This window comes from Balaenoptera borealis (genome assembly GCF_965194805.1).
Source record: "Balaenoptera borealis genome assembly, chromosome: 11".
Classification (NCBI taxonomy): Eukaryota; Metazoa; Chordata; class Mammalia; order Artiodactyla; family Balaenopteridae; genus Balaenoptera; species Balaenoptera borealis.
Genome location: NC_138868.1, coordinates 4,569,859 through 4,582,833, shown reverse-complemented (window position 1 = coordinate 4,582,833; position 12,975 = coordinate 4,569,859). Strand labels below are relative to the sequence as shown.

The window sequence follows — 12,975 nt, the reverse complement described above, 5'->3', positions numbered from 1 at the left end:
TCCCACCCAAGGTAATTAACAAGTGCCTGGTCACTGGGACTTACTTCCTGCGGGATGTCCCACTGTAGCCGGGTGGGGTATGGGATGTTCGGGTTGGTGTCCCCTTTACAGTGTCCATCCTCTGCATAACCCAGCTGGAAGCTGTCCGTGGCCAGGACGTACTGTCGAAAATAAAAAGATACATCTGTGAAGTCAGAGGTCATCACAGCTAATAGCGTTACATAAAAGTTATCTGACCTCCCAAGGTAGACAAACCCTCGTTCTTTCTAGAGATAACATCAAGACTTAACCATAGGGCTTCCCTGGTGGCGCAGTGGTTAAGAATCCGCCTGCCAATGCAGGGGACACGGGTTCGAGCTCTGGTCCGGGAAGATCCCACATGCCGCGGAGCAACTAAGCCCGTGCACCACAACTACTGAGCCTGCGCTCTAGAGCCCGCGAGCCACAACTACTGAGCCTGCGTGCCACAACCACTGAAGCTCGCACGCCTAGAGCCCGTGCTCCGCAACAAGAGAAGCCACCTCAATGAGAAGCCCGTGCACCGCAATGAAGAGTAGCCCGCGTTCTTGCCGCAACTAGAGAAAAGCTTGAGTGCAGCAACGAAGACCCAATGCAGCCAAAAATTTAAAAAATATATAAATAAATTATTTAAAAAAAAAAAAGACTTAACCGTAACTACTTGCTTACAGTCTGCTGTGCATCTGACATCCTCTGCCCAGCCACCTAGTGAGATATTCTTACCTCCATTTCAGGGGCAAGAAAAATGGACCTGGAGAGGTTCAACAGCGTTTGCACAGGTAAGGAGCACAGCCAGGATGCGAGCAGAGCATGTGACGCACAGAAAGCAGCTCAGAGCCTGCTTCGAGGTCCCAGGCTGTGAGCTAGTGCCCTCTGGGTGCTACCCCACTGAGTATTTACACTAGCCTGTGAAGTAGTAATTATCATTCCCGCTTGTATAAATGAAAAAGCAGCCTCAGAGAGGCAAAGAGTCTGTCCCAGTTCACACTCCTCAGGGGGCCAGGATGTGGGCCCAGGTGTGGATGTCTTCTGTTCACTGGCAGGTAAACCTAAGCCAGTTTACTCAACGGTATCTACAGAGCACCTGCTACGGGTCAGCAATGCTTCTGAGCACCAGTGATAGGACGGTGAACAAAACAGACAAGAATGTCTGCCTTTCTACAAAAGGTTAAAGGTGGCCATGACCTAGCAATTCGGCTCCTAGGTATGTACTCAAAAGAAATGAAAATAGGGAATTCCCTGGCAGTCCAGTGGTTAGGACTCTGCGCTCTCACTGCCGGGACCTGGGTTCAATCCCTGGCCAGGGAACTAAGATCCCACAAGCCACGCGGTGCGGCAAAAAAAAAAAAAAAAAAAAAGAAAAAGAAAACGTATGTTCACATAAAACTTGCATGCTAATGTTCACAGAAGCATTATTTATAGTAGTCAAAAAGTAAAAAGAATCCAGATGTCCACCAAGTGATGAATAAACAAGACGTGGTCTAATCATATGAAGGAATACTATTCAGCCATAAAAAGGAATGAAATACCGTTAATGGTACAATGTAGATGAACCTTGTAAACATTAGCTAGACACACAAGACCACGCACTGGGTGATTCCGTTTCTATGAAATGGCCAGAATAGTCAAACTGACAGAGTCAGAAAGGAGATTAGTGGTTACCCAGGGCTGGGGCAAGAGGGGGCTGAGGGTGGGGAGTTTCCTTAGGGGGTGTGATAAAAATGTCCTGGAGGGGCTTCCCTGGTGGCGCAGTGGTTGAGAATCTGCCTGCCAATGCAGGGGACACGGGTTCGAGCCCTGGTCTGGGAAGATCCCACATGCCACGGAGCAACTAGGCCCGTGAGCCACAACTACTGAGCCTGCGCGTCTGGAGCCTGTGCTCCGCAACAAGAGAGGCCGCGATAATGAGGCCCGCGCACCGCGAGGAAGAGTGGCCCCCACTTGCCGCAACTAGAGAAAGCCCTCGCACAGAAACGAAGACCTAACACAGCCATAAATAAATAAATTAAAAAAAAAAAAAAAAGTCCTGGAATTAGATAGTGGTGATGGATAGACAACCACCTGTAATGTACAAAAACCACTGAACTGTATGCTTTAAGAGGGTGAATTTCATGGTATGTGAATTACATCCAATAAAACAGTAATAAAAATATTTTTAAAAAAGGAATCCCTGCACTCAGGGAGCTTACATTCCAGTGGGGGAAGCAAAACAAACAAACAAAAAACAACTCAAGGGACTTCCCTGGTGGTCCAGTGGGCGCTCCCAATGCAGGGGGCCCCGGTTTGATCCCTGGTGAGGGAATTAGATCCCACATGCATGCCGCAACTAAGAAGTCCACATGCTGCAACAAAGCTCCCACGTGCTGCAACTAAGACCCGGCGCAGCCAAAATAAATAATAAATAAAATTTAAAATATTTTTAAAAATTTTAAAAACACAACCCAAGGTCAGATGGTGATACTGTCAAATGGTGAGGGGGGCAGGGGGGTTCCAGGATGGGGGAGCGTGGGGGGGGCCGCATGCATGTGTGGTCAGCATCCTGCAGAGCTGGGCAGGTGAAGGAGCCCAGCCTATCTGTGTCTGCACTGTGTCAGAGCCCCTGAAGAGTCCAACACAATTAAGCATCAGGAACACACCGACAGCCAACAGGATTCAGCTTGGACCAGATTTGTTTTTAGCTGGCATGGGTGGCATCCTTGTATCGGCCCCTTAACTGGCTCTGGCGTGGGCCTCCACGACAAGACAGTGGGTCAGTTCCCATCCATGCGGGGAGCAACTGGGCTCCTGTCTGACCCCTGGAGTCACAGGCCGTTCTGTCCACTGGGCAGTTAACAGTTAAACACCGCCACTTCCAACTGGTCACCCCGGTCTGAGACTAAATCCCTTTACCTTATCTTACCCAGAGTACTGAAAAAATAAGCCTGGCCTTGTCAGTATCCAGTAGATTTCTCTGTTTGGTAAATGTACCCTACGTAGTCCAGACTGCCTAGGATTCAGAGTCTTTTCTCCTTTACCGAAGAACAGCTCTTATGCACTTATTACTGGGAGAGTCCTTGGAACAGGGTGTAACAGACCTAGATCATTATCCTGTGCAAACAGACTTAGAAGGTCTTGTGGTGGTGTCCAGTGGTGCCGAAGGGGGTTTGATCTTTGCTTGATTTTCAGCTGAAAGGATCTCTAAGCCTTTGTCGGCAGAAGCAAAGACCAGGGTGGTGATGAGCCTTTTGGATACCTGGTTGTTTTTATCACGGATAAATGTCTTAGGACCACGCTGTTGTTGTCTTAGACTGGAGCATTTTTTCCCCCTTTTTAAAGGTTTCCCCACATAGAAAACCTCCCTTGGTTGAAGGAACAGCAGGTTAGGTTTTGCTGAGACCCTAACCAGGGGAAGACAGTCAAGTAAAGTGGAAAAGGGACAGGAGGAGCTCCCCTGTGGATGTCATCACAAGTGCACTACACGATCTGATTTCAGGGACAAGACCCGGGCTCTACGCCCTGGGCAGGACGGTGAGGTGATCGGCCTGCGGTCACGGGGGTGTGTCTCCCATGTGGGAAGTGACAGTGAGTCACCGTGTTCCACTCCATTTATTAGAGCAGCAGCAACATAAAGACTGCAGAAATACTGTGTCCACTGTGACTCTCAAAGGGGCTTATCCCTTCAACAAAGTAACCTCAAGTCTCGTCAGATGGGATGATACAGAATTTCTGAGTCGAGTCCACTGGTTTTTTTTTTGTTGTTGTTGTTGTATTTATTTATTTTTAAAGACACCCAATTTATTTTGATGTTTATTTATTTATTTATTTAGGCTGCGTGGGTCTTAGTTGTGGCATGCAGGATCTTTAGTTGCGGCGTGCGGGATCTAGTTCCCCGACCAGGGATCGAATCCGGGCCCCCTGCATTGGGAGCGCGGAGTCTTAGCCACTGGACCACCAGGGAAGTCCCTTGTGTGTGTTTTTTTTTTTTTTTTAAATTGAAGTATAGGGCTTCCCTGGTGGCGCAGCGGTTGAGAATCTGCCTGCCAATGCAGGGGACACGGGTTCGAGCCCTGGTCTGGGAAGATCCCACATGCCGCGGAGCAACTGGGCCCGTAAGCCACAATTACTGAGCCGGTGTGTCTGGAGCCTGTGCTCCGCAACAAGAGAGGCCGCGATAGTGAGGGGCCCGCGCACTGCGATGAAGAGTGGCCCCCGCTTGCCGCAACTAGAGAAAGCCCTCGCACAGAAACGAAGACCCAACACAGCCATAAATAAGTTAATTAATTAATTTAAAAAAAAATTGAAGTATAGTTGATTTACAATATTATGTCAGTTTCAGGTGTACAGCAAAATGATTCCATCTTATGTATATATTTTCAGATTATAGGTTATTTCAAGATATTGAATATAGTTCTCTGTGTTATACTGTAAATCCTTGCTGTTTATCTATTGGGTTGGCCAAAAAGTTTGTTCGGGTTTTCCCGTATGATGTTACAGAAAAACCCGAATGAACTTTTTGGCCAACCCAATATTTTATGCATAGTAGTTTGTTAACCCCATACTCCTAAATTTACCACTCCCTTTTCCCCTCTGGTAACCATAAGTTTGTTTTCTATGTCTGTGAGTTTGTTTCTGTTTTTTGTTTTTTTATTTTTTTTTGGCTGCACCACGTGGCCTGCAAGATCTTAGTTCCCTGACCAGGAACTGAACCCGGGCCCTCAGCAGTGAGAGCACAGGGTCCTAACCACTGGACCACCAGGGAATTCCCTGTTTCTGTTTTGTATATAGATTCACGTCTATTATTTTTTAGATTCCACATATAAGTGATATCGTATAGTACTTGTCTTTCTCTGTCAAGTCCACTGTTGACAGGCCTAGAGTTTAGCAATTTCCTTACAAAAGAACCTGACAGGCGAATTCAGAAAACAAAACCTTCACTCAACTTTTCATGCCAAACATGACACAGGTCAAACAGCTCAGAGAGAAATGAATTTTAAAACAGTTTAAAAGGTGGCAGGGCCAATACGCACTGTATTTTAAAATGCTAGGTGGGGGACTTCCCTGGTGGTCCAGTGGTTAAGACTCCGCGCTTCCACTGCAGGGGGCACGGGTTCGATACCTGGTCAGGGAACTAAGATCCCACATGCTGCCCGGCACGGCCAAAAGAATAAAAATAAAATATTAGGTGGAGGGAGAGGATGACAGTGATTAGGTGGGTTTTCTTAGAACTTGGTAATTCTAAGAATTAAGTGAAGTGGTAAAAGGCACGCTGCATTTTTATAAACCAAGATTTTAATATCCTTGCTTCTATTTGGCCTAACACTTGGCAGATAGGAAAATCTTGAAAACATAGCAAAGAAGGGGTCGTTTATTTCAATATAACTGAGCTTCAGTTCTGCCCTGATGTCACTGCGTTGGAGCCAAGGCCATCTCATTATTTTGGCTCCATCAGGACATGACATTAAATGTTTCCATTTAAGGAACCTCAGCGTAGGGAATGAAGACAGGAATGACTTCCGTTACTAATTTAACTTTACATTCGGCGCCGACACCTGCTGAAAACACTTATTATAACCAGACAGATACTATGAAGTTAAATTCAGTCTGGGATTTGGTTTTCCAACAGCAATTTCCACACTCAGGTTAAACCTGAAGACACTCACTTCCCAAAGGTGACCGATGATGGGGGCGTCGGCCCAGGAGTGCTCCGCGTTTATGCCCATCTTGCCGTTTTTGAAGATGACAAATGTGATCGATTTATCAAACCACCTACACGAAACAAAAATGTTTATGTGACTTACATGTTTACAGAGACAAAAATAAACCCAAACGATGTACTTGTTTTCCTCTGGATGGGCTCATTGACTTAGCACCCGCAGAGGTGAACGGGTCTCCGTAGGTGACAATAAAAGCACACATAAGACCCTAAGTCGTTCATTTCTCCCCTGCTCCCGACGCAGAGATATGCATTCAGGTACTGGAGAGCAGGAGAACAGGGCGTATCGTTGTAACAAAAAAGGATGCACAAGGCAACTGCGGAGAAATAGGAGGCTGCAAAGTCGTCCCTCAGTATCTGCCGGGGGGTTGGTTATAGGACCTGCTGCTGATACCAAAACCTGAGGATGCTCCAGCCCCACACAGTTGGCCCTCCGTACCCACAGGCTCCACAACCGAGGCTCTTAAACAACGGTCCACGGTCTGTAGCTGGCTGAACCCGCGGATACGGAAGACCAACTGTGCCTGCCGCACCCCTCCCCAACCCCAGCCAATCCTCACCCCCAACCTGATGGGTAGGCAGGACCTCACTTTACAGACGAGGCAAAGGAGGCTCCAAGAGGTGGAAGAGCCTCACCACAATCACGCGATCGGTGAGCAAAGCCAGAGCCGACATCCGGGTCAGGCCCCGGGTACCACCTTCCCCCACCTGGTTCCAGGTAACCCGCAGCCACTTCTCACGAGCATCTCCAAGTGGAGGTGTCGTGCACAGAGAGGGGAAGGACCTCAAAGCTGCTGCTTGAGCTGTGTGTGCGTAATAGTTTTGGTGGAAAGAAGAGAGTTACCAGTCATGTCTTCATGCTAGCCTTATTCCTTAAGAGCGTCGATACACGCTTGAGGCTGGGTGTCAGCCACATGTAACATTTCTTCCAAGTCCACGGGCAAACCACTGTGTTTCGGAAGGTAAGCGTGATACCTGTCGAAACACCTGCCGTGCAGCAGAGACTTGGCGTAGCTATCCATCGACGTAACCGGGTCTTCCTCCCTATACCCTTGTTCTGTTTCGTCCAATGTCACGAAGAACGTGGCTTTTTCCACTGCATCCAGAGACTGCTTGTTCTTCCCGTGTCCAAAATAGGCCTGGCGACACTTGGCCCAGGGGACTCTGCAGTGAGGATTAAATACAATTAAACCTGCGGCAGGGACTTCCCTGGTGGCGCAGTGGTTAAGAATCCGCCTGCCAATGCAGGGGACACGGGTTCGAGCCCTGGTCCAGGAAGATCCCACATGCTGCGGAGCAACTAAGCCCGTGCGCCACAACTACTGAGCCTGCGCTCTAGAGCCCATGTGCCACAACTACTGAGCCCGTGAGCCGCAACTACTGAAGCCCGCGTGCCACAACTACAGAAGCCCACGCGCCTAGAGCCCGTGCACCGCAACGAAGAGCAGCCCCCGCTCGCCACAACTAGAGAAAGTCCTTGCGCAGCAACGAAGACCCATCGCAGCCAAAAATAAAAATAAATGAAAAAGAAACGTATAAAAAACCTGCAGCAGTCTGGTGACATCTCTTTATGTGGGATGTTTGAAACGACAACGGTTTTCAGTTTCCAGTGTTGTAGGGGTTTAAGGAAAACTACGCGTTTGCGACTTTCTGCATCTGCAGTCACCCACCTGCCTGCCGGCTGGGCTGCTTTGTTTGCGGGCAGGGGCCTCGCCTTCTCCTTGTATCTGCTCCAGGGCAGTCGCAGGCATGGAACCTCGTCCATAAATGCCGAGTGAAGGACAAGAATGCAGACGGGCCCCAAGCTCCGCCGTCCAGGGCAGCGGACCCACAGGCAGGCAGGGCCCCCCTCACATCCTTCCCAGCCCCGCACCCAGACCCCCTCCACAGAACCACCCCACGGAAGCCACAGCAAGTGCCAAGAGCACTTCCCTGGTGCCGGGATGAGCTCACGGGCCCCGACACCACCGTCCCATTTTTCAGATGAAGAAATGGAGGCACAGAGATGAAGTCACAGCTCCTTCGTGGCAGGTTGGGATTCCTACCCAGGCCAGCCTGCCCCAGGGTCCACGTGACACCCCCGTAATAAGGGGCACCCCCGGGAGCCGAATTCAGGGATCCTTTTCCGTCCCGCCCTACGTGGGGTACACAGAGCTAACGGGACACCCACTGCTTGAGAGCCACCCCAGCCGTGGCTTCCCCGGATGGCTCCTGGGCCCCCTCACTCAGGCCTCCGCCCACCCTTCCACGTCAGGGCCACTTGGCCTCTGTCTCCCACCCTCTTCTCCCCGCGCACCAAGTGCTCAGCTGAGGCCGCCCATGCGGCCAAAACGCCCCAAAACACAACGGGTCCCATCACAGGCTCAGGCTCAACCGCTCTCCTCAGTGCCTGGGGACAGCGGTGACCACCAGGATGGCTGGTACGAGCGCGGCGCTCAGGTAGATGAGACGGGCGATGCCCCACAGGGGAGCATCAGGGTGGGAGCTCGCTGAGCCTGCATCCCGCCCCGCCCCACCTCTGCCCAACTGGGTGCCCCCATGACACTCAATCAGCACTGGGGACCCAGGGCTCATTCCCCAGGACACACGCCACCTCTGTTCCAGCTGAGTCTTCGCCCCCCAGAGATGGCCAAACACTCCAGCTTCTCGGACTGAGCCTCCCTTCCTACGAACACTGCCTGTTTCTGGTCCTCAAGCAGCGAGGATCTTGCTTCCAGGAGCCCCTGGACCAGAATGATCTCCTAAGTCTGCTCAGGTCACTCCAGCCTAACATGGTCCCTTTAACAGCAGCCCATCACAGAATCAAGCCCAAGTGCAGCCGGGCACACGGGACCCATCCCAGCTGGAGTTCCGGCACCCCGACCCACTCCACGGCTCCCAGCACCTGCTCCCTGGACGCCTCTGTGGCCTGTCGGTCCCCACGGCTCACTGCCGACCTCTGTGTGCCCTCGCCCGGGCACCTTCCTCTTCTCCACAGGTCGGTCACTCACCACCTTATTCCCAGTGCTGCCCTAACAGTGGCCACACTGCTGACCTCAGGGGTCCTCAGCCAGGGACCATACTGCCCCCAGCGGCCCTGGGCAAAGCCTGAAGACAGATCTGCTTGCCACGCTGGGGGGTGCTACTGGCATCCAGTGGGAGGGGCCGGGGTACTGCTCGGCATCCTGCGGTGCACAGGACCGCGCCCCCTCCGCCCCCTAAAGCAGACGTATCCAGCCCCGAAGGCATCAGAGCCGAGGCTGCACAAGCTTCAGACGAGGCAGGAAGTTAACCCCAACACAGAGGCCCCGGCTAAACACGTCTGTTTCTAGATTAAACATGCCGCAGCCCGGGGAAGACGCCTACTTCCTTCCTTCTGTCACGTGCCTGGGGACCCGTGCACATGCACGTCTGCCTGTCACACGGAGATGCCCGAGGGGACCTGAGGGTGGGGGCAGAACCCGCTCCCTGGGGACAAAGCCAAGCCAAGCACTGCAGGTCGTGGACACACCTCCCCGCCAGATGGGACCCTGGGTGAGGAGAGCGCTGTGAGCACCCGCCCCCCACGGCCCCCAGACACAGCGGCATCGCGGAGGGGCTGCGCACCTGTCTCCCGCCGTGAGGGCTGCCAGCTTCGCCTCCCCAGCCTGGGGCTCCGACGGGTCATCCAGGATCCTCTGCATCTGCTGCTCGATCTCCCGGGGCTTCAACAGCCGGCCGTCGTGGTAGAGCCAGACCTTGAAGTAGCGGCCCTTGTGGAACACGACGATGTGCTTGCTGTCCCTGAGGTGCTGGAGGGTGTCTGGGGAGGGGGAGGGGGGAGACAGAAGCCGGAGGCACCCGGTTAGGGGAGAGGAGAAAACCACCCGTGACGGCACCACTGCCTCTCCCCGCGTCACCCCGCTCAGCTCACGAGTCCACTTCGCAAAGGTCCGCAGAGGACTTGGTAGAGCACCCGAATCGAGAGCTCTGGGATCAGACAGGCCTGAGCGCTAAGCTCTGCTCGACCACCCACCGGACGTGTCACCTGGAGCAAAGGACGCAACCGTCGCTAAGCCTGAGCCCTGGTGGGCCTGGGATGGACCCAGGCGGTGCCATTGTCTCTCCCTTACATTCTTGAGGGTGTCCCGGCTGGGGCAGATGTGGCCCCCCTACACTGGGCAGTGGGAAAGGAGGGGGGTCATGTGTCCCAGGCTGCTGGAAGTGAGCTGCTGAACCACGAATCTGGTTTCCCTGAGCACAAGCCAGGGTGCTTTCCACCATAAACCCTGCGTGGGAGCCAGAGCAAAACGCCCCTGAAACATCCAGATGAAGAGATAGGAATATTCCTAACCCAACCTAGAAAAAACTCCACCATAAGACAGCCTTCAGGCTTCCCTGGTGGCGCAGTGGTTGAGAATCTGCCTGCTAATGCAGGGGACACGGGTTCGAGCCCTGGTCTGGGAAGATCCCACATGCCACGGAGCAACTGGCCCCGTGAGCCACAATTACTGCACGTCTGGAGCCTGTGCTCCGCAACAAGAGAGGCCGCGACAGTGAGAGGCCCGCGCACCGCGATGAAGAGCGGCCCCCGCTTGCCGCAACAAGAGAAAGCCCTCGCATAGAAACGAACACCCAACACAGCCAAAAATAAATTAAAAAAAAAAAAAAAAAAAAAAAAAGACAGCCTTCAACCGAAGAGAAACGGAGGTCTGAAAATCAGTTAACTGTCCAGGCCTGAGAAAGACAAAGGAAATTCAACAGGAGGAAGGTTGACGAGCCTGAAATCTCTGAAATCTTAGAAGGTCAGCACTCATCAGTGTGGTCTCCTCCAACATCTCCTGAGCATAAAGATGGAAAGTTCCGATTCCCAAAGGAACCCCGAGCAGGCCACGCACCTGTTTCCTCTCCTGGGATCCGAGAAGTATTAAACATTCGCTCCCACTGGGCGGAGCAGAGCGGAACTGTAGATCCCAAAAGAAAAATCTGTAATAGAAGCATGTTTCAAACAAAAATCTAAGGAGCAAATCAAGTCCACACATTTAGATGCTGGATTTGTTTTCTGTGCACATAGCGTGGCTGGACTTAATCTTTTCCAAACACTATAAAGAACGGTGACTGCCTGGGACACTGTGCTGCCCTGGAGTTTGCAGAACCGGGCCAAGGCATAACATCCTGCTTCTTATTCCTAAATAACATACCCTAATGGGTCATTTGTAAACTGACACTTAAACCAAAGGGGTATTTAAGAAAAAAAAAAATGCGGGGGCGGGGGAGGGATAAATTGGGTGACTGGGATTGACATATACACACTACTATATATAAATAGATAACTAAGAAGGACCTACTGTATAGCACAGCGAACTCTACTCAACACTCTGTAATGGCCTACATGGGAAAAGAATCTAAAAAAGCGTGGATATGTGTACATGCATAACTGATTCAATTTGCTGTACACCTGAAACTAACACAACATTGTAAATCAACTATACTCCAATAAAAATTTAAAAAAAAGAAGGGGAAAATGCCTTCTCGTGAGTAGCTCGACAGCTGTATTATTTCCTTCACAAGCAAGCAAGGGTTTCTTCGTAGGACAAATTGCAGAACTAAAATACATCAAACATATATCCATTTAGGATACAAAGGAGAATTAAATCTCAAAGTAATTATGCTGAGTGAAAGAGGCTAGACCAAAAAAAAAAAAAAAAAAAAAAAAAGGATGTAAAATTCCATTCACAAGTTTTAGAAAATGCAAGCTAACCTAGAGTGACAGAAGGCAGATCAGGGCGATGGCGGGGGGGGAGTGGAAAGGGATACCAGGGAACTCTTCAGGGTGGTTCACTAACTTGACTATGGTGATGGTTTCACGAGTACAGAGATATACGTCAGTATATCAGAACTTAACAAAGCGGATGCTTCAGACATGTGCAGTACATCAGTTACACCTCGATAAAGCTGTTCTGAAAGAATTTTTTAAAAAGCAGTTTGTTTGCATACTGGTTTGATTTCCTCCCGGTCCAGTTTGCGTCTGTAAAGCAGGATGGCATGGATTCCGTTGCCTGCTCTGGCTGCCTGAATGTGAGTCGGTGTGATGTACAGCAAATCCTGATACAAGAAAACACACAACAGCAGGGAGAATGTTCACGGGAAAAGACAAGCTAACTTCAACACACAGTTAAAATATTTCTATACATGTGTTAATGACATCTGCTCTGCTGGAAAAGAAATTATTCTCATTTTCTACACTTTTTCAGTTTTATTGTGTTCACGTTTCAAGCCCCCAAATAATTCTTGGGCTAGGAAAGGTAACAGTATATTTTAAAAGTAAATTGTAAATAAATATAATTCAAGCCTAAAAAAAAAAAAAAAGATAACAGCGCTTCACCCCAATTATCCTCATAGAATGCATAAAAAGGAAAGCAGAAATTAAAAGGAGCAATTAGATAATTAGGAAGTTTTCTGAATGAGAAGGAACCAAAGGTTAAAATAACCTTTTATATAGAGCAGTACTTGCAACTTTCTAAATCTGGGGACACATTTCTAAATGTCTACATTTTTCAAGTCCAAGGGATGCTTGTCTCCACTATATTTTGAGAGAACCTATGTGCAGGGCTGCCCCTGATTATGTGGGAAATAGACACCAAAGTCTTCAGGAACGAAAGGGCACCAGGTGGACAGCTCACTCTCAAAAGCAGTCTTCTGGACCGCACCAACTATTTTTCTCTGAGTTTGAGATTGTTTCCAATGGGAAAAAAAAAAATTTTTTTAAACAGTAGAAATTTTAAAGGAGAAAAACAGAAAAAGCAAACAAGAAAATAGAGAGATAGAAGAAGGTGGAAAAAATAAAAGGAAGCAAAGAGCAGAAAGAAAGGGAAAGACAGATTGACCAGTTATTTAAGGCCAGTTATTAGACCCCAATGAGGTGCTTCTAACAAAATAACAGGGTGTGCTCTGCAGACCACCCACGTCTCAAAAGGCAAGAAAGACCAAGGAGATGTGAAAACGACACTCAGTGCAGCACCCCTGGCGTCCCAGGGCCCAGAAGAACAAAGCTCAGCGTGTGGACAAACTCTCAGCCGACCCACAGACCCTGAGCTTTTCGGGGTGGGCATGGATGTGATCCTTCACCGCTACGTAGGCTCAGTTAGGAAAACAGAGGGAAGGAAAAGAGGGAGAGGTTCGCTGCCACGAGGAAAGCCAATTGCCACGAGAGCACTTGTACGATCCGAATTTCTCTGCAGCAGCTTGGTGGGTGCCCTTGAGCTACTTGGTAACTCCAAAAGGACATCCACGAGGCTCTCCAGTGT

The 12,975-nt window shown here is 50.1% G+C and overlaps 1 protein-coding gene across 3 annotated transcripts in view; it reads right to left on the bottom strand.

Moving 5' to 3' along the window:
* The window catches only part of CPT1A (carnitine palmitoyltransferase 1A), a 64,651-nt gene that overhangs the window by 21,984 nt on the left and 29,692 nt on the right, over nt 1-12,975 (bottom strand). For 2 of the 3 annotated variants that reach the window (XM_082342565.1, XM_082342566.1), the window contains exons 8-14: nt 11,666-11,773; nt 10,567-10,654; nt 9,296-9,491; nt 7,381-7,437; nt 6,686-6,874; nt 5,658-5,763; nt 45-161 (exon numbers count right to left, since the gene is read on the bottom strand). In XM_082342565.1, coding sequence (XP_082198691.1) covers nt 45-161; nt 5,658-5,763; nt 6,686-6,874; nt 7,381-7,437; nt 9,296-9,491; nt 10,567-10,654; nt 11,666-11,773 — 861 coding nt within the window. The remainder of the gene's footprint in view (nt 1-44; nt 162-5,657; nt 5,764-6,685; nt 6,875-7,380; nt 7,438-9,295; nt 9,492-10,566; nt 10,655-11,665; nt 11,774-12,975) is intronic. The other variant, XM_082342567.1, reaches the window with a different exon arrangement.